At 60.7% G+C, this 22,836-nt stretch overlaps 4 protein-coding genes across 8 annotated transcripts in view; 3 read left to right on the top strand and 1 right to left on the bottom strand.

Annotated features, from left to right (window-relative positions):
- Nucleotides 1–13,884, bottom strand: part of ZBTB16 (zinc finger and BTB domain containing 16) — a 76,302-nt gene extending 62,418 nt beyond the window's left edge. For 2 of the 4 annotated variants that reach the window (XM_065855483.2, XM_071798862.1), the window contains exons 1-4: nucleotides 13,739–13,884; nucleotides 4,848–4,954; nucleotides 4,423–4,599; nucleotides 3,205–3,471 (exon numbers count right to left, since the gene is read on the bottom strand). The gene's annotated coding sequence lies outside the window, so the exon portion shown is untranslated. Of the gene's footprint in view, nucleotides 1–1,008; nucleotides 1,178–3,204; nucleotides 3,472–4,422; nucleotides 4,600–4,847; nucleotides 4,955–13,738 lie in introns of those variants that run through there. The other 2 variants (XM_071798860.1, XM_071798861.1) reach the window with 1 other exon arrangement.
- The window catches only part of PAFAH1B2 (platelet activating factor acetylhydrolase 1b catalytic subunit 2), a 457,510-nt gene that overhangs the window by 40,858 nt on the left and 393,816 nt on the right, over nucleotides 1–22,836 (top strand). The gene's annotated exons all lie outside the window — the stretch shown is intronic.
- RBM7 (RNA binding motif protein 7) lies at nucleotides 1,151–3,211 on the top strand. Of its 2 annotated transcripts, none has more exons than XM_065855491.2 (5): nucleotides 1,151–1,310; nucleotides 1,442–1,604; nucleotides 2,115–2,205; nucleotides 2,329–2,413; nucleotides 2,775–3,211. In XM_065855491.2, exons 1-5 carry the CDS (start codon nucleotides 1,158–1,160, stop codon nucleotides 3,114–3,116), a joined length of 834 nt encoding a protein of 277 aa, XP_065711563.1. In that variant the 5' UTR covers nucleotides 1,151–1,157; the 3' UTR covers nucleotides 3,117–3,211. The 2 variants fall into 2 exon arrangements, with proteins under 2 accessions (XP_065711563.1, XP_065711562.1); XM_065855490.2 differs by having other exon boundaries at nucleotides 2,329–2,419.
- On the top strand, nucleotides 3,847–7,028 carry REXO2 (RNA exonuclease 2). Its single transcript, XM_065855493.2, has 7 exons — nucleotides 3,847–4,001; nucleotides 4,077–4,160; nucleotides 4,451–4,528; nucleotides 5,307–5,418; nucleotides 5,941–6,049; nucleotides 6,218–6,271; nucleotides 6,619–7,028. Exons 1-7 carry the CDS (start codon nucleotides 3,870–3,872, stop codon nucleotides 6,746–6,748), a joined length of 699 nt encoding a protein of 232 aa, XP_065711565.1. The 5' UTR covers nucleotides 3,847–3,869; the 3' UTR covers nucleotides 6,749–7,028.

Below are 22,836 nucleotides of genomic sequence, written 5' to 3'. Positions count from 1 at the left end.
GCACGCTCATAAGAGCTGCTGTGGAAAACCCGAGATCGCCTCCCGTTCCCCCGCTGTCCCTGTCTCCCGGCCTGGGCTGTGTGACGCTGCCACAGGCGCCCCGGGGCCCGTCCCGGTGCGTGGTTTGGCAGAAGGCGGCAGTGCCGGTGCCAGCGCCGCGTGCTCCCAGCCCGTCCCACGGGACCCGGGAGGAGAAACGCCAGGGAAAGTAAACGAGGCCCCGGGGAAATTAAGGCAAAGTGGAAGTCCTGGCAGCGCGAGGTAATAATTTCCTTTCTGAATGAGTAACTGTTTAGAATTTAACCAGGCGGACGCGATTAAGCCAAATGAATATAAATTCTAGGTGCGGCAGTAAGTAATGAAGTGAAGAAAATGAACAGCGCCTAATTAACAAGAGAATAGGATATGCCATAACGCGTCAGGGCCTAATGAAAAATGAAGGCTTGGCTTCCCCGTTCACAACTTTTCCAGATGGAAAACAAAACGCCCGCTCCACCCGCGGAGGCGCCGCTGGGAGCGGCCGCGTGCGATCGGCGTGGAACCACTCGCGAACACCGCAGAGGCCACGGGCGGCCCCCCGGGCTCTGCCCGACACAAACCCCGTCCCGCCGCGGCCTGCCGGAGCTCGGGTGGCAGCGCACGGCGGTGACGGACACCCCGGCCCCGCGGGACGCCCCGCTCCCCGCCGCTGCCCCCGCTCGGTGCGGCGCCGGTGACCGCGGCCACACGGGGGCTCCGGATCCAGCCCCGGGCACCGCCGGGCTCCGGGGCAGGAGGGGACACCCAGGGCTGCTCCCCCGGTTCCCGACCCCAAGGGGCTCGTCCGGGGCTCCTGCGGGCGCTGGGCTCAGCACCGCTCGGTTTCTCCGGGGGACGCTGCAGGAGCGCGGAGACCACGGGAAACACGAGCACGAAGCCGCACGAAGCCGCGCGCTGTCGCGACAGCGGCTCCACCGGCGGCCGCGCCCGGCGCTGCGGCAGCCCCAGGTTCCACACAGGATTTATTACCCGTTCTCAGTTAATGACCGAGAGCCCGCGGAGCGCAGCCGCCCCCCCTCCCCCGCGCCCTCCCGCCGCACGGCCGCTTCCGGACACCGCAGCTTCCGCCGCCTCGGCCGCGCCCACCGGAAGGAGCGGGGCGCCGCGCACCGCATCACATGACGCGGCGGCGCCTGCGCAGTGCTGGTGAGCGCGCCCGTGTCCGGGCCGCGGCGATGGGGGCTGCGGCGGCCGAGGCGGATCGGACCCTGTTCGTGGGGAACCTGGACCCCAAGGTCACCGAGGAGCTCATCTTTGAGCTGTTCCACCAGGTACCGCCGCCCAGCCCGCGCTTTGCACCGGGGGGACGGAGGGGAGGCCGCGGCGGGGCGGGCACGGGGCGGGCTACGGCGGCCGCGGGAGGACAAAGTTCCGCGGGTTAACGCGCCCCGTCCGCCCGCAGGCCGGCCCGGTGGTGAAGGTGAAGATCCCCAGGGACCGGGACGGGCGGCCCAAGCAGTTCGCCTTCGTCAACTTCAAGCACGAGGAGTCGGTGCCGTACGGGCTGAGCCTGCTGAACGGCATCAAGCTGTACGGGCGGCCCATGAAGATCCAGTTCCGCTCAGGTACCGAGGCACGGGCAGCGCCCCCAGCGCCTGCGAGGAGCCCAACCGCGCCAGCTGCCCTGCGCCCCCGGGCTGGCGGTAACGGGTTACCCTGCACACCCTGCCCGGCCGCCCGAGCAACGGTGGTGTCACAGAACCGTGGTGGCGCCCGGCGTGTGTTTGTCCCCGTGCCTCAGCGTGGGACCTTCTGTCCGTTATGGGCGAGCGCGGCCCTGAGCTGAGCCTGCCGGGTGCTTTGTTTGGTTGTCCATCGGTGCCCTCGAGGCTCTGCAAAAGGACCGCGCAGGCAGGAACAGCGGCCCCTGCTGTCCGTTCAGTGACACGGGCTGGCCAGGACGCTGCTGCCCGGTCGTGGTTCCCCCGGGGTGTCCCGGTTTGGAGGGGATCACGCGCTTTGGCGGATCCTGACAAACCTCGGGAGCTGGTGAAGCACGTGGCCACTGTCCCCTTCGCGCCCAAGCTCCTGAAGCTGCCGGTTGTTGTCCTGGTGACGCCTTTGTTTCTCTGCAGGGAGCAGCCACGCGTCTCAGGACGGGAACCCCTCCTGTTCCCCGCATGGTGCTGCCAACGCCAGCCCGGCACACCCGGCGTCCTGCGGCAGGTACGAGCCCCGAGCACAGTTTACGCTCTCTTCCCTGCGCAGCAAATGCTGGAATTCCTGGCGCCCCTCGGCCCGCGCTGCTCTTGTGTTGGTGGCTGAAATTGCTCATGTTTCTCTCCGCAGATACGACAGGAGCCCTGAGGGCACAGCAGCAGCGGGATTCCCGGCGGTGCAGAGGCCTCTGCCACCAGACACCCTTCAGCGGCAGGTGGTGGTACGGTGTTGTTTTGTCCCCATTGTGTCCGCGCCTGGCTGGCAGCACGGGACAGGGCTGGCACTGGGGCCCAGTGCTTGTTTCCTGCGCGATTGCGTTAGGGAACGTGCTCCTGGAGCGTTGAAATGGCAATTCCAGGAGATGAGCAGCTCTCGGTCCTGGGGTGGCTGATGTGGGGAGGGCTTTGAGCTGTAGATGAGGCCATTGCTGATAGCAAGACATCAGAGTTTAGTTTCATTTCTGAGCCAAAACCTCTCCTTTTCCCCTATTTACTGCAAGGGATGTGGGGTCTGCGTTCCCCCAGCCCCGTGGGGCTCCAGCGCCCCGTCCCCAGCGCTCTCTCCTCTTGTTGCAGCTGAAGAATGTCCCGTGGCAGCACGCGCCGCCCTTCGGGAAATACGAACCACCCGGATTCTCCTTCCCGCCGCCCCCGCACGCGTTTCCCCCCGCGCCGCGGCGCCCCGAGCTGCCAGCACCGCGCAAGGGCCGGCTGGGCGCCCACCCGTACCTGCCCGAGAGCCGGCGCTTTGGGGAGCGCGGCAAGCGCGAGGAGCTGGGCGCGGAGGAGCGGGACGAGCACCGGTACCGGGTGGGCCGCGACGAGCTTGCCTACGAGGAGCGGCAGCGGGACGGCTGGAGCCACGACTACCGCAGGGACGGGTACCGGGACGTGCGCTGGCACCCGGCGCGGCACTGACCGTCGCAGGACTCATGGCAAAGGAAAACCCGAGCTGTTTCTTACCGAGTACATGTATAGAAAATACAAACCAGCCCCTTGCGGTTACCTTTTAACGTTTGTAAAACTCTGAGCAGCATCGCCCTCCAAAGCCTCTCGATTTCAAAGGGATTAACTCTGCACCTCAGGGGTTCCCAAAAAATCCCTGTTTGTTGTGCTGCGGGGAGAAGGCGTGGGGGGGTTTTGTAGTGGGGGAGGAGGGGGTTCCAGCCTTCTAAACCGAGCTGAGGCGGGCGGGTGGATTCTGGCATCCGAAATCCGGCACTTTTATACAGAGCAGTTGAATACTGGCTTGGGAAAAGGATCACAAGCCTCCCTGGAAAAAGAAAAAAAGCAACACAATGATAAACTGTCCTCGTTTCTGCCTAAGGGGTGGAACTGGGTGCGTGCACAGGGAGCGGCCGGGCCCCGTGCACCCCCGGTCTCCCCAGTGCATCCCCAAGTGTACCCGGTGCACCCCCAGCTCTTCCCAGGTCTCCCCGGTGCACCCCCGGCTCTCCCCGGTGCATCCTCAGGTCTCCTCGGCTCTCCCCGCTGTCCGGACCGACCGAGGCCACGGCTCCTTCCGGCCCCGCCCCGGGGAGGCTGCGCGCCGCGGCCGGACTACAACTCCCAGTAGCCCCCGCGCCCGCCGGCCGCGCAGCCTGTGGGCCCCGCGCCGCGGGGGCTGCCGGGAGCTGTAGTGCGGCGGCGGCGCTTTGCGGCCCGGCGGCGATGCTGGGCGGCAGCCGCGCTGCGCTGGGCCGGCTGCGGGGCTGCGGCGGGCGGCTGTGGCGGGGCCGGCGGCGGGCGGCGGCCATGGCCGGCGGCGGGATGGGCCAGCGCATGGTCTGGGTGGACCTGGAGGTGCGGGGCGCGGGCGGGCGGGCCGGGGGGCGCGGGCGGCGGCGGGCGCGCTCACGGTGCCGCGGTGTGTGGCAGATGACGGGCCTGGACGTGGAGAAGGACCAGATCCTGGAGATGGCGTGTCTGATCACCGACTGCGACCTCAACGTGCTGGCCGAGGTGGGTGCGCGGGCCGGCCGGGCCCCGGGGCTGAGCCGGGGGACAGCGGGGACGCGGAACCGTCCGCGCTCCTCACCCGATCTGCCGGTACCAACCTCGTTCCTCACCCGATCTATCGGTACCAACCTCGTTCCTCACCCGATCTGTCGGTACCAACCTCGCTCCTCACCCAATCTGTCGGTACCAACCTCGTTCCTCACCCGATCTGCCGGTACCAACCTCGTTCCTCACCCGATCTATCGCTACCGGCCGCATTCCTCACCTGATCTCGTGTGTTCTCCTCCTGCCAGGGCCCCAACCTGATCATCAACCAGCCCGACGAGCTGCTGGACGGCATGTCCGAGTGGTGCAAGGAGCATCACGGGAAGGTAACCCCGCTCCTCCTTCGCAGCCACGAGAATAACGCGCAGTTCAGAATGATGAGTTGCGGCACAGCCACCTGGAAAGGGAAAGATCCCGTGCCCACAGTTCGAAAGATTATTCTGAGTTCTTTCAGCCGCCGACGCGAGCGCCCTCGCCAGCAGCAAGGCGGTGAACGCATCTCCAAATCCCTGATTATGAATTGAAATTCAAGTTAGTTTTCAATGAAGGGCTGCAATTTTAAGACACCGTAACCCTTCCCCTCCTCCCCTCCTCCAGCATCTCAGGGAGAATTAGCAGGAGTTTGGAAAATGATGATTAATTTACCGTGATGGGTGTTCTGCCCGTTCTCTCAGCCTCTGGCGGCAGTTTCTGAGTGAACTGAAGGTGGTGGCACACTTGTCACTGCTCCCGAGCTCCTCCTCGTCAATTGACTGGGAAAAGAGAAGCAATTAGAATATAGATGAAAACACAGCCACACGATGCATTCTTTTAACCACCACTTGGATCTGTCAAGTGGATTTTCACAGCACAGTCGTGGAAGTGTGTAGTGTAGCCAGACAGAAATAATTCACTGAGGGCACGTGGAGCAGGTTTGGTGTTTAACTATTGAAAAAAAAAAGGGAAGGAAGGGGCTTTTCTGATCTGTAGGAATCACGGTGAACGCCGAACCAGGACCCTGCTCGCTGCTCCAGGGGCCGAGCTTTGCCAGGAGCGTTTCTGGGGTGTTGCACGGCAGCATTTTTGGGGCGTTTCACAGCAGCGCGTTCCTGCTCTGTTTTGCAGTCTGGCCTCACCAAGGCAGTGAAGGAGAGCAAGATTTCCCTGCAGCAGGCGGAGTACGAGTTCCTGTCCTTCGTGCGGCAGCAGACGCCCCCGGGGCTCTGTCCCCTGGCAGGTGAAGCGCGGTCGTTGTTTCCTACCCTGGGATCGCAGGTGGTCGTTGTTTCCTACCCCGGATCGCAGGTGGTAACCGGGGCGGGTGGGCTGAGCGCTGGCAGCAGCCCCGCGCCCGTCAGATCCGAGCAGCAGACACAAGGGCGTCTTTTCTCACCGTGTCTGTCGAACAAAATGCCAAATACGAATCGTCCCAGTAAGTGAAATTAGTACGGATACCTATTGCACTTGCAGAAAACCTGCTTCTTGCACAATACTTTGATGTGTATCTGCGTGACGGGCGTTACAGGAGGAGTACCTGAAGAATTAACGAGGATTACATGTTTAAACTGCCTGTGATCCTGAAATGAAAGCGTAACAAACCTTTACAATCATATTTAGCAGAAAATGGGATAAACGAGCTGCCTGCAAATCGCTGTTCGCACCCTCTGATCCTTCCCCGCTCGCTCCCTGCTTCTCCTTCGCGTGTCGTTCACAGGAGCCGAGCAGCTTTGAAGAGACGTCATGTTTGGTGTCTCTGCAGGTAACTCCGTTCACGCGGATAAGAAGTTCCTTGACAAATACATGCCTCAGTTCATGAGGCACCTTCATTACCGCATCATTGACGTCAGCACCGTCAAAGAGCTGTGCAGGTGAGCGCCGCCCGTGCTCCGCGGTGCCGGGTAACCGCGGGCAGCCTGCACCAACGCGCCTCGCAGAACCAGGGGCGACTCTGCCCGCAGTCGTGACAAACTGCAGCGGCCACCAGGCACGTTTGGGTCCCCGTTTCCTGTTTTAACCAGCACTTTTTACCCTCGCAGGCGCTGGTATCCAGAAGAGTACGAGTTTGCACCAAAGAAGGCGGCGTCCCACAGGTGAGGTCCTGCTTTTGTCCCCAGCAGAGCGGGGTTTGTCACCAGGAGCCGTGCTCCCCACGAGCAGGACACGGCGCTTTGCTGAGTGCTGGGTGCTGCTCCCAACGCTCCTGCTCCCCCGGCAGCGGGGCAGGGAAGGGTTCGAACCCCGAGCAGCGGTTTGGTTTCCAGCTGCGCGCTGCCACCGTGCCAGCGCCGCTGGGCTCTTGCTTTCCGAGTACCAGCGAGTTCTGGTTCCGTTCTGGCAGATGTGTGAACCCCGCGCCTCACGGTTCGGTTTCTCACGGGATCCAGGTGTAGCTGAAGACGCGCACGGGTGCTTCGAACCCTCCTCAATTCTCTTTCAGAGCACTCGATGACATCAGGGAAAGCATCAAAGAGCTCCAGTTCTACAGAGACAGCATCTTCAAGAGGAAAACGGATGAGAAGAAGAGGAAACTAATAGAGAACGGAGAGAGCGACAAAACCGCCAGCTGATCTCTCACCGCGCCGCGCTGTGCCGCGCGCTGGCAGGCGCAGGATGTGTCTCCTGGTTCTTTTCTGTTTGCCGGTCTCTCCAGAAGCTGCACCCTCAGTTCTTTGCTTCTCACCAGCTGTTCCGATGCGGGAAGTTACGGCTTCTTCTCGGTTTGAGCGAGGAACCCGCGCGCTCGAGCCCCAGCAGCCTCTTTCTTTGTACGTTGTAGGTAGAACACGCAGTTTGATACTCCCTCTTTTAGATGCACTCTTTCAGTACACAGTAAACAGTTCTGTTGAAGGGGGTGTTCTTGTGCAGCCTCTTTGCCACGCGGGTGGAGCAGCTGAACGCAGGAACGCCCGTTCACGCGTCGCAGACCCAGCTGTGGCACCAGGGGAGGGGCCTGTGGCGCTGTCACCCTGTCCCTGTCCCCTCACCGCCCGCGTCGCGGTTCCGTCTGCCAAGCAAAGGGTGCAAAAGAGCACGGGGGTGCACGTCTCCCTGCTCTGGTTTTACCATGGGTGTTAACAGCAGCGACCATCGCCGGCTCCTCCGTCACTCTGTTTGAACACCCGCTCTTCTGACCGGGACGGCTGTTGGTGCAGAGGCCGTTAAAATGGTTAATGGTGCAAATAAACGAGTCTTTGCAGCCTCTCGCTCCTTTCCAGCGCCTCCTTACCCGGGAGTCGCTGAGATGTGGTTTGTTTACGGTGCCGGGCTGCGGGGGGCTCACACCCCTCCGCCAGGGGAGCCCCCAAAACGCTGCTGGGCTGGGTGACACCGGGGACACGCTGGGTGACACCGGGGACGCTCCTTTGCCATCGTCCCGGCAGACGCACCCGCAGCCACACGCCAGCCAGACCTGCCGGAGCTTTGATTTCAGTTTTGTTGGTTTCTCCCCTTGCTTTGACCACGTCTCTCCAACCTGCTTCTCCTCCTTTCCATGTTTTATTCCTTTTTAAGGGGCTTTTATTTTCCTTGAAACATTTTTCCAAGGAAAACGCGCCATCTGTGTTTATACATTTTTAAATACAGTTTATTCTTGCTGCTGAAGTAGCTGCGCCGTGGGACGGGTTTTTATCTCATTTCCCTGTATCACACAACAGCTTCCCTGTTCTCGCGCCGCCGCCGCCTGGGGGTCCGATTCAGCACAGATTTGTCACACGGCTCGGCAAAGCGCAGATAAAACCCCCAAGAGCAGGGGGCGTCTTTGTGCTCCCTCCTGCACAAGACGTGGACCCCCCTGCGAGCACCGACCCCCGGCTCCACGCCACTCCCTGTCCAGGAGGATCTACACGAGTTATTTCTGAAAGCTCGATCAATATTGCACTGGGGATCACAAAGGCTTGCAATGCCAAAATAACGTTGTACGCTCGCAGTCTCGTTATTTATGTAACCAAAGCGCTTGAGGAGAAACCACCCACTGACGGAAACGGCCTCGCTGGGAGCGACCAACAAACGGGACACGGCGGAGCCGGGACAACCGCCCCGCGAGAGCAGAGCTTTGCAGGACAACCCGCGCCGCCTGTCCATCCCGCACCGTGTGTCCATCCCGCACCGCGCGTCCGCGATGGTGCTTCATTATCCTGCCAAAAACGAGGGTGTGGGACGGGGGGACAGCAGCGCAGCATCGCCCGCTCTGCCCTTTGCGCGGCAAACGGGACGCACACGTTCACTGCCGTGGAGCCTGGGGTGCACAGAACGACAAGGACTTTGTCATAAACTCCGAAAAGCGCGTGTCTCCCCCCCGGCCGCGGGAAGGCGGAGCCGGTACCGGCTGCGGACGCTGGCGCCGCATCGGCGTCCCGGGCGCTGGGATAACAGCGCGGTTCGGACGCGGCGGGTAAAACCAAAATTACTCGAAGGCAAACACAAAGTGTGCCTGCATTTTTCAATTTCGTTTAATAAATTATCTTGGCTCCAGTAATTATTTATTTGAAATAGGAATTTGCTGAGAGGCCTCGAGTCCTTTAATGCCACGTTAATAATGGAACCAGGGATTACTGCTGCAATTGTAAAGCGACTTACAAAACCGCATCGCTTATTCCGTCGGGTTTTGAGGCCGTTCTCACCCGAATGCGCAATTGGAAAAGCGCCCTCGGCGGCACCACGAGGCGCAGCGGCAGCTGCAGCCGCGCTCAAACCGAAGAAATAAGCCCCATGGCCCTGCGCCCCCAGCCCGTCCTCCGCGCTGCGCCATTCAGGGGCAAACCATGGAGATTGGGACGAGCACCAGTGTGGCTCCACCAAACCCGGAGCTGCAGCTCTGCCCGTCTCACGTTTGCTCTGTTCCACCCAAATCCCCGCTTTTCCAAGCGAAGATTCGGCGAAGCCCCGCGCCGAGCCCGGCCCAGGGTCAAGGTCGGCAGCAGACAGCGCGGAGCAGAAATCCTTCAGACACGTCTGTTGCTCGTCCTCCCGCCGCCGCTGATGATACCTTTTACTGCAATAACTCACTGGCGCTGACAGATGAGCTTTTAGGCTACTGAAATCGCCGTGACACTTTAAGTGCTCCAAATGACAAAACAAGGACGTGCAGAATTACCCCGCGCTCGCTCGATGAAACACAACTTGTCAGAAACCTGCGCACGGCTCCAGGAGGAGGACGCGTCACCCCCTGTCCCGGGGCCGGCCCTGCAGCGGGCGAGCGCACGGAACAGCGTGAGGAGGGGAAGAGCACGGCCAGGGCGCAGCCAGGAGCCCGCGTGGAGCCAGGGGACCCAGGCTCCTCGAGCACAAGGGAGCTGGATCTGCTGTGCTGATGTCTGACCTGTCCTGATGATGTTTGACCTGTCGTGTGTGGGGAGCAGCAACTGCCACTCCGGTGACGTGGGAGGGATCCGCTGCCAGCACCAGCAGGGAAAGGGAATAGATGGGTGTGATTAGCCCGGTGTGATAACAGGTGTGATAGAGCCTAACTGAGAAAGCATTTTAAAGAGGAACCAATTAGGCACTCAGCTGAGCGGCCCCAGGGTCGAGGTTGCTCTGGACCGGTCCTGGTCCCCGCGGTACCACAAGCACCCAGGCTGGGTGACCCACCCGTGCCGTGCAGGACGCTAATTGCACCAGGCAAACGATGAACCGTGGGGCCGAGGGGAAGGAGCCCCTTTCCCCACCCAGGCAGAGCTGGGGGGCTGGGGACCCCTGCCCAGCGCTGCAGAGACCGGTGGAGCAGGGAGGATTGGGCCCTCGCAGGGAGCCCCGCTGCTCCCACTGCTCTGCTTAAACCCGGCTCAGGGTCCCCCAAACCGCGCCTGCCCACGATGGAGCATGATGCTCCTGAACCCTGACGCTCCCGAACCGCGGCCCCAAACTTCCCCTGCGCTCGGACACGGGTAAAGGAGAGGGAACCATGACAGGGTGTCAGTGCGAATCAGGCTGCAAGCAGCACAGTCATCCTGCACCCGCTTTATCCCGTCCAACGTCTGCCTGGTTTGAAAAGAACATCCCTCCTCTGGGCAAGTGCGTTCTGCAATAGACGCGCAGCCCATGCGAGGGCGCAATGGGAGAAGCCGCCCTGCGCCTTCCCGGGTTCTCCTGCCCCTGCCAGCCCCGCGCACCGCACCGCACCGCAAGGAAACGCCATAAACCAGAGCAACTGCGCTGCCGACCCCAGCAGGCGGGACCGCAGGGAGGAACGAGCTCTCCAAGCTCGGCAGAAGGGAAACGAAGCACAGAGAGAGAAACGACTGCTTGAGGTCACCCTGGGAATCGTCGGCAGAGCCAAGAACCGCGCCAAGGTCTCCAGGGCACCCGCTTCTTCCTCCGCGAGGTTTTCCTTCTCTGGCCCTCTCGACAGCAAAGTTACACCTAAAACCGCGTCCCGTTTCCCTTTGGCAGCGACGGACTTTGGCGCAGCCCCACGCGTCCACGCGCCGTCCCGGCTGCTGTTGCCGCGCTTGGTCTCCTGGTGTCTCCCCAGGACCGGGGCTGCGCAGCGGCTTGGGGAACGTGGCGGTTTGGGGGATGCGGCGATGGAGACGCCGCTTGAGCAGAGGGGGACGGGTGGTGGTTTGAGGAACGCGGTGGTTTGGGGAACGCAGCGGTTTGGGGAACGCGGTGGTGGAGACGCCGCTCGGGCAGAGCGGCCTGGGTGGTGGTTTGGGGAACGTGGCGATGGAGACGCCGCTCGGGCAGAGCGGCCTGGGTGGTGGTTTGGGGAACGTGGCGATGGAGACGCCGCTCGGGCAGAGCGGGCTGGGTGGTGGTTTGGGGAACGCGGTGGTGGAGACGCCGCTCGGGCAGGGCGGGCTGGGCGGCGGTTTCGGTCCCTGAGCCCCTGCAGAGGACGGGCTGCCCGCCAACAGCCGCCAGGTGAGCCCGGCCGGGTCCCTCTGGAAAACCAGCTCCCCCCAGCGCACCCACTGCAGAGGATGCGTTTGGGGACAGTTACCCCTGTCTGCAGAGGGACGGGGTCCCCAGCCGGGTCTCTGGCGGCCTCTGCTGTGCGCGCTCCCTGCCCCCCTGCAGACAGCCCCAGTACACAATTACACACCATTAGCGAGCAGAATAACACGACGGCTTTGGGTAATCGCACCGAGCAGTCTCTGCCAGTCTCCTGGATACCACAGACACGTAAGCACTGGGCTTGCTGCTTTTGCAAGACAGTATTATGGAAGAATTATTTCAAGCCAGTAACAAACACTGCAGCCATACGGGCCTGGTTTCACTGGGCTCAGACGAAAACCAAAGGGAAAATGCACTGTGAAGGCCACTCAACCAGTAGGATTTCACATTTTATGTGTTTATTTTTTAAAACACCTAATTAAGAGCAGATTTAAGGTAGCAAACAGCAAGCCAGCCTCCGGAACATTTGCTGGCGTGCTCTGCGCCCGGAGACCATGTGGATACCTGGTGTTGATTTAGAGACTTCCAGAGCCGCGCTGCCATCCCCGGGTGAACCCTCCTTGTGTTTTACGACCGCGCTGCAAGGGCTTTGTCCCATATTTCTTGCCTGAATTTGCCTGACTCCCGTTCCTAAGCCCCAGGTGCAATTCAGTTCCGCCCTCCCCAGACACTTGGGATGGAGCGTGCGGTGCAGCCGCCCCGGCCCCTCTCCATCCCCCCTGGCCCCTCTCCATCCCCATCCCCCCGGCTCCTCTGCGGGCGCTCTCAGCCCCGTGTGCGAGGAAAGCGCAGCAGAGCCTCGGGAGCTGCTGGGCGCCCAAGGACGCGCTGGCGGTGGCCAAGGTCGCGGCGCAGGGACATCCATCTCCATTCCCCACCGGCGCCGGGAGCAGCGAGCGCGGCACGAGCCCCGCACAGAGAGGAGACTGCGCCCCACGACAGCGGCTCGGCTGACAGTGCCGGCTCGGCTGACAGTGCCGGCTCGGCTGACAGTGCCGGCTCGCGTCGGGCCACCGGGGACCTCTGACAATTTTAAGATCCAATCAAGTTTAAAATATCACCGTCTCAGCCAGGCGGCGAGCCTTGGAATAGAAAACAAGTGACCCTGGTTTATTTACGGGGGGAAAGGAAAGCGCGTTCTCCCTGTCCTCACCCACGGAGCGAAACACCGCCGGTGTTCGCGCGCATTGCCGTGTTAACATCGCGTTTCCAGGCTGTCAAACCTCCACTCAGAACGCTCGGGAGGAGCCAACGGGACCGAGGACGTGAGGAAACCCCTTGGGGAGATGCTGCGCCCGAGTCTCCGCGCTCATTCCCCTTCTCCTGAAGCGGAACCTTCCCCGGCACATCCCAAGCCGGGCTTGCTGCCGGCTGTCCCGTGCCGCCCTGCGCCGGGCTCCGCTGCTGTTCTGCCACGCACCCGTTCACCCATCCCGACGCTCCAGCTCATCCTCCCGTGTGAAGAATTAACTCGTCGGAGCTGATTTACAGAGACCGGCAGCACCCGCGCCGCGGCAGCGCTGACACGCTCGTCAGGAAGTCCTCCAGTTACTCCTACAAGAGCTCATGTTAACGCCTCACATTGAAATTCATGTTTTGTTTCCACAGAACTGTCTCTCTGCTGAGTTTTGGGTGGGGAGGTTCGGAGGGGTTTGGGGAGGTGCTGCCCGGCTGGACCACCCGCCAGCGGCTTTATCCACCCGAACCTCTGCTCCCCGGGGAGCCTCGACTGCACCCTCCCTGCTCAGGCGCCCCTGTTCCCAAACCTCTCTCCAGCCCCGCACGGGAGGGTCGATCTCTCGTCATTGTTTTGTTAAGGGCTGAAGAGGTTTCGCAGCGCGCGCAGGAGCCGTTCCTGGCGGGGCCCTCTCTCCATCCTGCTGACGAGGATGGATAACGAGCTCATCCGTCACCGCACCGCGAGCGGCTCCACCTTCCTCCAGAGCGGAATTAAAATGTCAGGGGCTGGCGCCTGCGAGCAGCCTCCATTTACCTCCATTTACCTCCTGTGACCCCGCGCCAAAGGGAACCGTTCTTTACCATGGCCTACAGCAGAGGCCATTCCTCCTGCCGCCTGCCCGTGCAGACCCCGCGCCGGGACCCCCACACTGGGATCTTTGCACCGAGAGCCCCACACCGAGATCCCTGCGCCAGGACCCCCGCACTGAGACCCCCCACACCAGGACCCCCACACTGAGAGCCCCACATCGAGACCCCCGCGCCAGGACCCCCGCACTGAGACCCCCCACACTAGGACCCCCACACCAGGACCCCCGCACTGAGAGCCCCACATCGAGACCCCCGCGCCAGGACCCCCGCACTGAGACCCCCCACACCAGGACCCCCACACCAGGACCCCCGCACCGAGAGCCCCACATCGAGACCCCCGCGCCAGGACCCCCGCACTGAGACCCCCCACACCAGGACCCCCACACTGAGAGCCCCACATCGAGACCCCCGCGCCAGGACCCCCGCACTGAGACCCCCCACACCAGGACCCCCACACCGAGAGCCCCACATCGAGACCCCCGCGCCAGGACCCCCGCACTGAGAGCCCCACATCGAGACCCCTGCGCCAGGACCCCCGCACTGAGAGCCCCACACAGCAGGGCAGGCACGTCCTGGCCGCTTTTCCCCAGGGACTCGTCGGGCTGCGGCGTTACCGTGTGTAAAGCAGGAACTGTTTCTCATGACCAGAATCACATCCATCGCAGAGGTTCATGTGCTCCCCCAACTAAGCTGGAAAAGGTCGGAGGGACCGGGTGCACGTTGTACAAGACGCTCTCCCCAAGGAGCAGCTTTTTATTGTCTGACTAAAATAACCTTTCGGAATCCGGGAGCAGCACCCTCCCCCTCGCCCTCCAGCTGCTCCCGTCCTCCGCCGACCATCGATTTCTCACAACACTCCTCATTTTTCCTGCGCTAGACATGAACCAACTGGATATTTCTGCAGAGGTGCCAAGTGAAGAGACGGCGGAGGCCGAGCCGCGAGGTCACGCACCCGGGTTTGGGCTGGGAACCCCGGGGTTGGGCTGGGGCAGCACCGCCCTGGCTCCGCACCCCGCCCAGCGCCGCCCGAGCTCGTTCATTATTTGCGGGCAATTACGCGGCGCTGACGGGGGGCAGCGCTTGCCGCTGTAGGACTGATCAGCTCTCAGACCCCTGCAGCTTTCTGTCTGGCCGCCTTTTTTTTCAATCTAAGCAAACGGCAGATACAAGCAACTTCCCTTCCTCCGAGAGCTTTCAGTGAAGCAGGAATGAAGAGAAGTTCTGAGGATGCTCGGGGAGCTCCAGTCCCTGCGAATTTACCGCAGCCTGTGCCCGCGCTCCCGGCGACGCCGAAACGCGATAAGCGGCGCTATAAAGAAACAACGCCACAAAACAGCACCTTGTGCCTCCGGGTCGGGAGCTCGCGAGCCATGAACACACGGTAACTCCTGCTCAGGGAAAACAAGCTGCTGCATTTACAGGGGGTCGCAGAGACATCCGGAGGAGCTCTGGCTGTTAAATACTATTCATCCTTTGTATTTTCATGGTGCCAAGAGGCCCCGCACACCGAACAGCCGCTTGTGCAAGGTACCGCATGCACACGAGGAGCCGCATTCCCACAAAACCCGTGCAAGTGAAAAAAATAGACTATAAATATATTACCAGTGGATGAGAGCTCATCCTGAAGAGTTGTATCTGAGCTCAGAATGCCAAAGCAAATGGAAACAAACCCCATTTTCCTTTCCTAGGCTGTTCCTAAGGCTTAACCAAGCCCAGCCCAGGGACGCTGCGGCCCCTCGCTGCACGAACAGCACCGAACGACCGGGATGGCACAAGCGCTGGAGCCGCGAACGCCCGCAGCCAGTGCTCCACTCGGCCTTTGCAGCTAAGATGTACTTTGCCAGGCTCAGAATAGACTACTTTAATTCACTTTGTAGGGCTGAGCGTAGAGAAATGGGATCTGCTATTTAGAAAAGGCTTGAAGTGAAGTCTCCGTGTTTATTTTCTCAGTTTATCACACGCAGAACCTGCGGGGGGTGCTGGGGCAGAGAGGGGAAGGCACCCGGTCCGGTTACGCCGGAGATCAGCCGGTACCGCCGTGCTCCCACGCGCACAGCAGCAGCGAGCCCGGCTGCCCCCGGCGCCCCCGGAGCTCCTGCACCAGTTTAAACGCAATGAACCCCACTCAGGTCGGCTTTGAGGACCAGCCCACAGCCGTTTGCCTCCCGTCCTCCTGCGCCTGGATGCTGCCGCGCACACCTCGTGACGGATTGCGCGCTGCCCGGAGAGCTCGGCGATACAATAAGCTCCACATCAACATTAATGAACCCCTGTCTCCCCGGCGAGAGAAGGCTAATGTAATAACTGCGTTCTATTCGGCAAACAAATGCTTGAGACAATTTTTTTAAGCACCAGACAGTAAACAGGACCTAAAATATCCTCATGAATTACAAGAGTCTAAAATCCTCTACTGAGAAATTAATTTAATAGCAGTAAATACTGGAGCAATTTCCCCCATGTGAAATGCCACCGCAACGTTCAGTTAAAACGCTTAATTTAAGCAGCACGTGGGCGCTTGCATGGGGATGCAGACGAATTTCAGCACAGAGCCGGCTGCACGGGACAGGAAAACCCTCGTCCCTCCTGTGCCGGCACCGGCGCTGGGATGGGGCTCATCCCGGTGGGACCGGAGCCACTGCCGGGTGCGAACGAGCGGCTTTGGCACCGAGCAGCGCTGGTGCGGACACCAAGGCCTCACTGGGAAAGGCGAGGAGGGAACCACTCAAATCATCCCCAACTTTAGGAAGAAGAAAGAGAATTAAAATAGAAATAGACTTGTTTATTTCAGAGATGTATGGCAAGCGCTCGGCACAGCCCGGAGAGTGATCAGGGATGTAGAATTGTGTCTTTGCACAAAAAGGGAGGAAAACCCCTCCCTGCCCCGAGGCTGGAGGAGGCGCCCGTGCTGCCCCCGCTCCTCCCAGCAGGGAAAGCTGCGGAGTCCTGCGCTCCAGTCGGCCACGAACAGACAAAGACTTCCTTGGCGTTTCTTTTTAATTAACCTCTTTCTGTTCCCAAGATAAAAAGCCCCTTTTATCCTTGTACGTTTGACACCGTTCTAATTTCATCAGTTGCTGAAAATAGCCTGGACGCATCCCAAAAAAAAGGCGACATTGCGGCAGAGGCTGGTGGGGCTGGGGGGTGTCGGAGCAGCTCAGCTCCCCACCGCAAACCCCTCTCCCACCGCAAACCCCTCTCCCACCGCAAACCCCTCTCCCAGCGCAAACCCCTCTCCCAGCGCTCCTGACCTCTCCGGGCTGCAAGGACACAAGGGGCCCAGTTTGGCTCCAGAAAAGCTCTTGCACGCACAGGGTGCTCAATTCTGCTGCATTTCTGCTGCACGGGGCTATGGTGATGCGTGGCTATGGTACAAGGCGTATATTTAAAGTCATTTTAAACTAAATCAGCTTTTGTCCCCAAATACCCCCTAACGCAGTCGGGCCCCTCCGCCCCGGCTCCTCTGTACCTCCGCTCCTGGCTGCAGAACTCAAAGCGCTTCTGCAGCTTTGTGGACCCAGGCGAGCCCTCCGTGTTCCCAGAGCCGTTCCTGGGGATGCTTCACCCTGGCATGGAGCTGCTTGCTCGGCTCCCCTTCCCTTGCAGTCCCTGCAGACTCTCCAAGGAAGTTTCAAGGCACAATTCCGGTGCTAAACGTTATTGCCTGTCTGACCGGCTCATTGTCCTGGGGGTGCTGCTCAGCGAAGCTTCTCCGTAACCCACTGTAACTGGCGTGGAGGGGAGGAGGTGGCTGTCGCACCACCAGCCTCGCCTTCCTCCCAGAACGGGACCGAGCGGCCCACGCGAGACACGGATCTGCGGGAACCGCGGGCGCCAACCCACGCGTGAGAGCAGGGGCTGGTTTGACAGCTCTGCCCACGCAAGGTCAGGTGTGCTCAGAGGGGGCGATGCTGCGGGGCTCTCCAAACCTAAACACTCCAGTGCTTCCCCATCGCTCATTCAGGCAGCAGCGTTTGCTGGGGGAGTTTTCCGTACGGAGCCCTTCAGAATAAGACATCAGAGAGCTGTTTGCCAGCTGGAAATATGAAAGGAGGAAATATTGCACGCACAACAAACATCTTTACGGCCTTCAAGCCCTTCCCTGTTCACTGTTCCCTGCACCGGGACCGTCCGGCTGACACGAGAGGGATTCGCCCCACGGGTCTCTATGTACCGCTGGGTCCGGAGCCGCGCCGGGGCTCTCCATCACAAGGCAGAGCACGTTCTCCGCTCATCTCACACGCCAGCTGGGAGATGGGTCTCTGCTCTTCACATTATTTACTTTTTATAGACAAAGCGGTGACCCTGGCCTCCTCTTTAAAGCTGATCCATCATGTACTTCTCCCCCGCTCAGCCGGAGCCGAGAGGCGCGTGGGCAGGAGTCACCGTGCAGCCTCAGCGCGGGCGGGACGGGGGATGCAGACCCGGCGCCGCAGCATCGCATCCGCACGCCGGGTCTCCCCAGTCCCGAGGGGGACCGAACAGACCCCCGCACCCGCTCTGCAAAACCCAGGTGAGCAAACAGAGCGAGGAGCAGCGGATGCGTTTGCACGGGAATCAAAAGGAACACGCTGCCTGTGTGCCGAGCTGAGCCACAGAGCCCCCAGCACGTCAAGTGCTTCATTCAGAGCCGCTGCAGAGAGAACGGGTGAAGCAGCTGAGTTCAGGGCTGAGGCCGCGGTTCCCATGGCTCCAGAGCCGAGACCATCGGTACGAGGGGTCAGAGCGATTTCCATGAGTCAGACGGCAGCGCCAGACGTCTCCTCTCAGCTGGAGCGAGAGGGCCCAGGAAGCTTTTCCCATTCCCTGCCGACCCTCCATCCCCGAGAGCCCCGTCACCCCGGCCGGTCGGCGACGACCACGGCAGCGCGGTGGGAAACCAGCGGCCCCGGGCACCCAAAGCCCGGTCCTGGTGCCGCAGCCCCGCGGAGCTGCACGCTCGCTGATCTCGCGTCCCCTTTTCTCCGTTCAGCTCCGAGCAAACCCCGGGGCCACCACGGCTTTGCGAGGAAAGGGACAGAAACGCTCGAGGCTACCGAGGCAGATCGCTGCTTTGTTTGGTTTGTTCTCTGTGCGCAAGGATGTTGGAAAACAAAGTTAGATATGAAATCCCCTGAATTATTTGAAGAAGAAAAAGGCCTCGGTGCGTGCCGGGCAGGCTTGGGGGAGCCGGGGAGAGGCAGCCAAAAAGCTCCTGCTGAGCATATTAAAGAATGGCATTATCAAGTGGAACAGACGCGACACGTATATAATGCATAAGCAGCGTTTGCTGCTTCTCCAAACAACTCATAGATCACCAGGACACGAGCTCCTCGGAAGAGCAAAGAAAGGAGAGGAAGGCGCGATAGCATCAGAAGAGACGCGTCTGCCGCCCAGAAACACAAACAGCCGCTCGGAAACCTCATGGATGGGGCGTGGGGACACCAGAGGGACACGGGGACAACCGAGGGGACCCCGCGAACCGGCCCAGAGCGAAGCTGTGCCGACCCGGGCTCGCGCGGGCCGAGAGCGCGGCGCTCGTCTGCCAGCGTCACCTTCGCTCCAGAGCTGCTCCTAACTGCTCACCAGTGTAAGGCAGGTTCATTTGCTTTCCCATTTAGCATATTAAAAGGGCATTATTGCTACAAACAAGAAATCTAAACGAGCCCCTGGTTGCAGTTTTGGACAACGCTTTAGATTAAAGGTGCAGGGGAATGATTAACACGCAGGACATAACCCATTTATCGCTGGTAAACAAGGCGAGACACACTTTATCTCAGGAGAGGGGCTGGCAGGGCCGTAACGAAGCTGCGCAGAAACAAAGCAGCGACACAAAGAAGGGAACGCGCTGGGAACGCGCGGGTCCGGCGGCTGCGGTGGCCCCTGCGTCCTGCGCTCCAGCTGTTCCAGAGCTGAGGCGCGAAAACCGCGCCGGAGAACGGAGACAGGAAAGTCCTGCCGAGGCAGCTCACAGGGAAGCGAGGTGGCTGTCTGCCTGCAGACCTCCCGCGCCCTCCAGCCCCCCGAGGTGCTCGTCCTCGAGCCGCTCCGAACCGCGCCGGCACCTCCGGCTGCGCTCCCGCTCGGCACAAGGACACCGCGGAAGAGGAGCCTTGGAAAGCTCCTGCCGCGGAGAAATCAGTCACTTTAATTACCCCCTTGCACTGTATTTATCTCCATAAAAGGTCCCTCGCTCCTTTGTCACTGACTGGCAGGGTTAGAAAAAAGCAGCAGCAATGATCCATGTGTTTTGTTATTTATTTCAACGGCGCTGCCACAGAAAACGGGGCCTCCCCACCCTCAGCCTTCTCCGCTCAGCCCGGCAGACGGGGACACCCCATCCTGTGCCAGGGAGCAAACCCCAGACCTTCGGGGGCGCGGTGACGTGGGGGGTGAGGGTGCCTGCTCCCCCGTTTTGGGGTGATGGTGCCTGCTCCCTGTTTCGGGGGCCCGGGGAGCCCCCGGTGCTGGCGGGCAGCTGCTGGGAGCCCGAGCGCTCACCCGCCCAAACGCGCACAGCGAGGGCAGGAGCCGGGGCCGGCAGCAGGACAGACCCATTTCCTCGCCCTCTCGGGTTTCTCAGCGCCTCGAGGAGCGCAGGACACAGCAGAGACCTCGCTTACAAACACACAAGGGTTGTTTGCGCACAGAAAGTTTCAGGAGCACCAAAACACGCTTGAACACACACACTGGAGCAGCTGCCCGCCCAGACGATATTCACTACCCGTGCTGAACCAGCTGCTCCATCCAAACCACAGCACCAGAGCTCCCCAAACCCGGCAAACTAATGTTTCCCCAACAGCTCCGTGCAATAACAAACAGTCCGTGTTGGGCAAATGGCTTTGGAGACGTTTGGGGGTAAACACACTTTCCCAGCCCCAAGCCTGGTGTTTGCCAGCAGCGACCTTGTGTTTGATGGACAGAGCGGATTATAAACACAGAGATACCGAAACCGGAGCAATACCCACAGAGCACATCGGGCTGGAGCGAGGGCTTGGGAGACAGCACGAGCAGCCCCACAGCCCACGACAGCTCTGCCTGTTGCTACAGCCGCTGCGCCAGCTCCTCAGCAAGGCCAGCAACAGGCGGCACCAGGGCTGCGCACGTCGAACAACCGCGACAATCACATTCCTGCTGCACGGAGAGAGAAACGGAGCCGAAGAGACTCACCTGGTCCCGCACAGGCTCCAGCAAACCCCGTAGCTCCAGCAGCGGCTCTGGGGGCGCTGGGGACGTCACTGACCCAGGCTGGTCGGGCAGGGCAGCCCCTGCTCCTCGTTAGCTGTGCCTCGTTAGCTGTGCCTCGTTAGCTGTGCCTCGTTAGCTGTGCCTCGTTAGCACTGCTCATTACCCACCGGCACCTGGGCCCTGTGTGTCCCCACTCTGCTCCACCTGCTTTTCTGCCAACAGACCCCGGGCTCTGCCCAAGGCCCCTTCGCGATCGTCCCATTCCGCTGTTACTAATGCCGGGTTGGATTCCGTTTGCTCCGTGTTCCTGCTCTAGAAACAGTTTTGTCTGAGCAGGTGGGGCGGATTATAAGTAAATTTCGTATTGCGCCTTGTATTTTAAGCAAAAGTGAGACTTTCCTGATGAGGTGCCCTCCACCGCAGAACCTCGTTCAGTCGCATAATTGCAACCTCGATTCTCTATCCTCCCCTTTTGTTCTCTTCCCCTCGGCAAAGCTGCAATCTCGCACCGGAACATCAGCAGACAAAACCCTTGAAAATAACTCTCCAGAAGAAATCTAATTTACCTTTTAATCTGGTTCGGAAATTTGCCAACCAAATTTCCCCAGCGAAGCAAAGCCATTTATTAGCACTTATCACAGCGCCCGGATCCCCGCTCCTCATTTGGGGAACGTAGCGGGACGGCGGAGCTCGAGCGTGCAGACACGAACAGAGAAATCCTTTGATATATTATTTATTCGATACAATCTTCCCCCCATAAGATCAGTAAGTAGAGGACAAAGCGGCGACCTTATCCATTTCAACTGCTTATATTATGAAATACTGAGCACACATGTATCTTCATTTCACTTATTTTGCCTGGTGGGTTCTCTCTTGTCGATTCTGAGATGTACCCGTACGCACGCACCGCCCCGCCTCACGCATTGGCTTAATGAGCTGGATTCCCCGCGCAGCCGCCCAAGTTTCCACGCAGAAGTTTCCGTCTCTCACTTTTCCTGCTCGGACGATGCCTCCTGTGGGAAGAGTAAATACAGGCGCTGACAACAGGCGCATTAGCGCTCGTTAGGATGTCATCATTATCCCTGCAAAGCCGGCTGGGGGGATCCCTGAAGGACACTTAGCGCGGAGCAGCTGCTCCGGGTTTGTTCCAGCTCACGTCTCCAGGAGAATGACATGGAGATAAACGCGGGGCTGGCAGCGTCTCCGGAGAAGAGCCAAGGGCAGCCCAGGCTGCGGGCGCGTTCCGGCAGGCTGGGTCACCTCCCGAGCCCCCCGCTCCTTCTGTGCCCCGTACCCCGAGGACACCCGGCTCCCCGCTGCCCGCTCCCTGCGGCCACGCGGAGCGTCTGGACGCAGCCGGAGCAGCCGGTGTGCTCCCTGCCACAGGCAGCTGCGTTTCGGTCGCAGCTTCGCTGGGTTGCTGGAGGAGTCGCGTTCCAGTTTCGGTTTTCAATCACAAAACGTCGCCGGGATGCTGCCACGCGGTGGATCCGTTGCGGCTGCAGAGTGCCCGGGAAAGCCCTTTGCCCAGATCCGCCAGCGGCGCGCACGCTTTGGGGACGCCTGGTTCTCCAACAGCATCTCCGGAGTGTCTGGGTTCAGAGGTTTGGTCTCCTGCTGCCTCACCCTGGGACGGATGAGTCCCCGCCGCGGAGGAGCAGCTGGGAGCCCTAAAGCTCGGCCTGTCCAGATCAGAGCCGGCTCCCTGCTAATCCAGGCTGCGGGCCGCCCGTCCCTGCTAGCCCAGCGGCCTTCCCAGGGAAAGCATTTTATACCTACAGAAATACCTAGATCACACGTGATACTTCTGCATTATTAGAATAGCTACGTATATACACACATATAGTACAGCTGCTCCAGCAAAGAGTGATTTACTACAACTAGCGCTTCCTTACGAGCACGTGGCACCTCTTTTGGGTGTTTAGGGACGTGGTTTCACATCCCTTTGGGTGTGAGGGGTACACGGGCCTCCTGCCTGTGCCACGGCTGGTTTTGGCACGGAGCGGCGTCGGGAGCCATGTCCCCGCTCCAAAACGCGTCCTTGTTCCGAGCTGGAGATCAGACACTGCAGGACTCGCTGGGAAAAACGCTCCCTCCCGCCGGCGCTTCCAGTGATCAAACCATCGGCTTTCCCGGCTGACATCCACTGTTTAACAAATCCACCGTTTAACAAATCCACCGTTTAACAAATCCCGAGCGAGGAATCTATTTCGGAATGAAACATCGCCGTGCCGCGATCCAGCAGCGCTGAGACGTTTCAATACCGCCACAACACTTCCTCCCCTCTCCTGACGTTAGAGACCAGCTGAGGCACCGAGAACAGGCGATAAACGCATGAACCCCCGCGTTTCACACCACGTCTGCGCCGGGGTCCGAGCGCTTCTCACCGCTCCTCACCGCTCCTCGCCGTTCCTCACCACTCCTCACCATTCCTCACCGCTCCTCACCGTTCCTCACCATTCCCCACCGTTCCTCACCGCTCCTCACCGCTCCTCACCGCTCCTCACCGTTCCTCACCATTCCTCACCGCTCCTCACCGTTCCTCAGC

The sequence above is a fragment of the Patagioenas fasciata genome, chromosome 24 (assembly GCF_037038585.1).
Source record: "Patagioenas fasciata isolate bPatFas1 chromosome 24, bPatFas1.hap1, whole genome shotgun sequence".
Taxonomy (NCBI): domain Eukaryota; kingdom Metazoa; phylum Chordata; class Aves; order Columbiformes; family Columbidae; genus Patagioenas; species Patagioenas fasciata.
This window is presented reverse-complemented; position numbering and strand designations above follow the sequence as displayed.

Coding starts and splice junctions, on each gene's coding strand:
- RBM7 (XM_065855490.2), top strand. CDS start 1,158: ATGACGCGGCGGCGCCTGCGCAGTGCTGGTGAGCGCGCCCGTGTCCGG. Junction 1,311..1,441: donor TCTTTGAGCTGTTCCACCAG/GTACCGCCGCCC, acceptor GTCCGCCCGCAG/GCCGGCCCGGTGGTGAAGGT. Junction 2,420..2,774: donor CCCTTCAGCGGCAGGTGGTG/GTACGGTGTTGT, acceptor CTCTTGTTGCAG/CTGAAGAATGTCCCGTGGCA.
- REXO2 (XM_065855493.2), top strand. CDS start 3,870: ATGCTGGGCGGCAGCCGCGCTGCGCTGGGCCGGCTGCGGGGCTGCGGC. Junction 4,002..4,076: donor TGGTCTGGGTGGACCTGGAG/GTGCGGGGCGCG, acceptor GGTGTGTGGCAG/ATGACGGGCCTGGACGTGGA. Junction 4,161..4,450: donor ACCTCAACGTGCTGGCCGAG/GTGGGTGCGCGG, acceptor TCCTCCTGCCAG/GGCCCCAACCTGATCATCAA.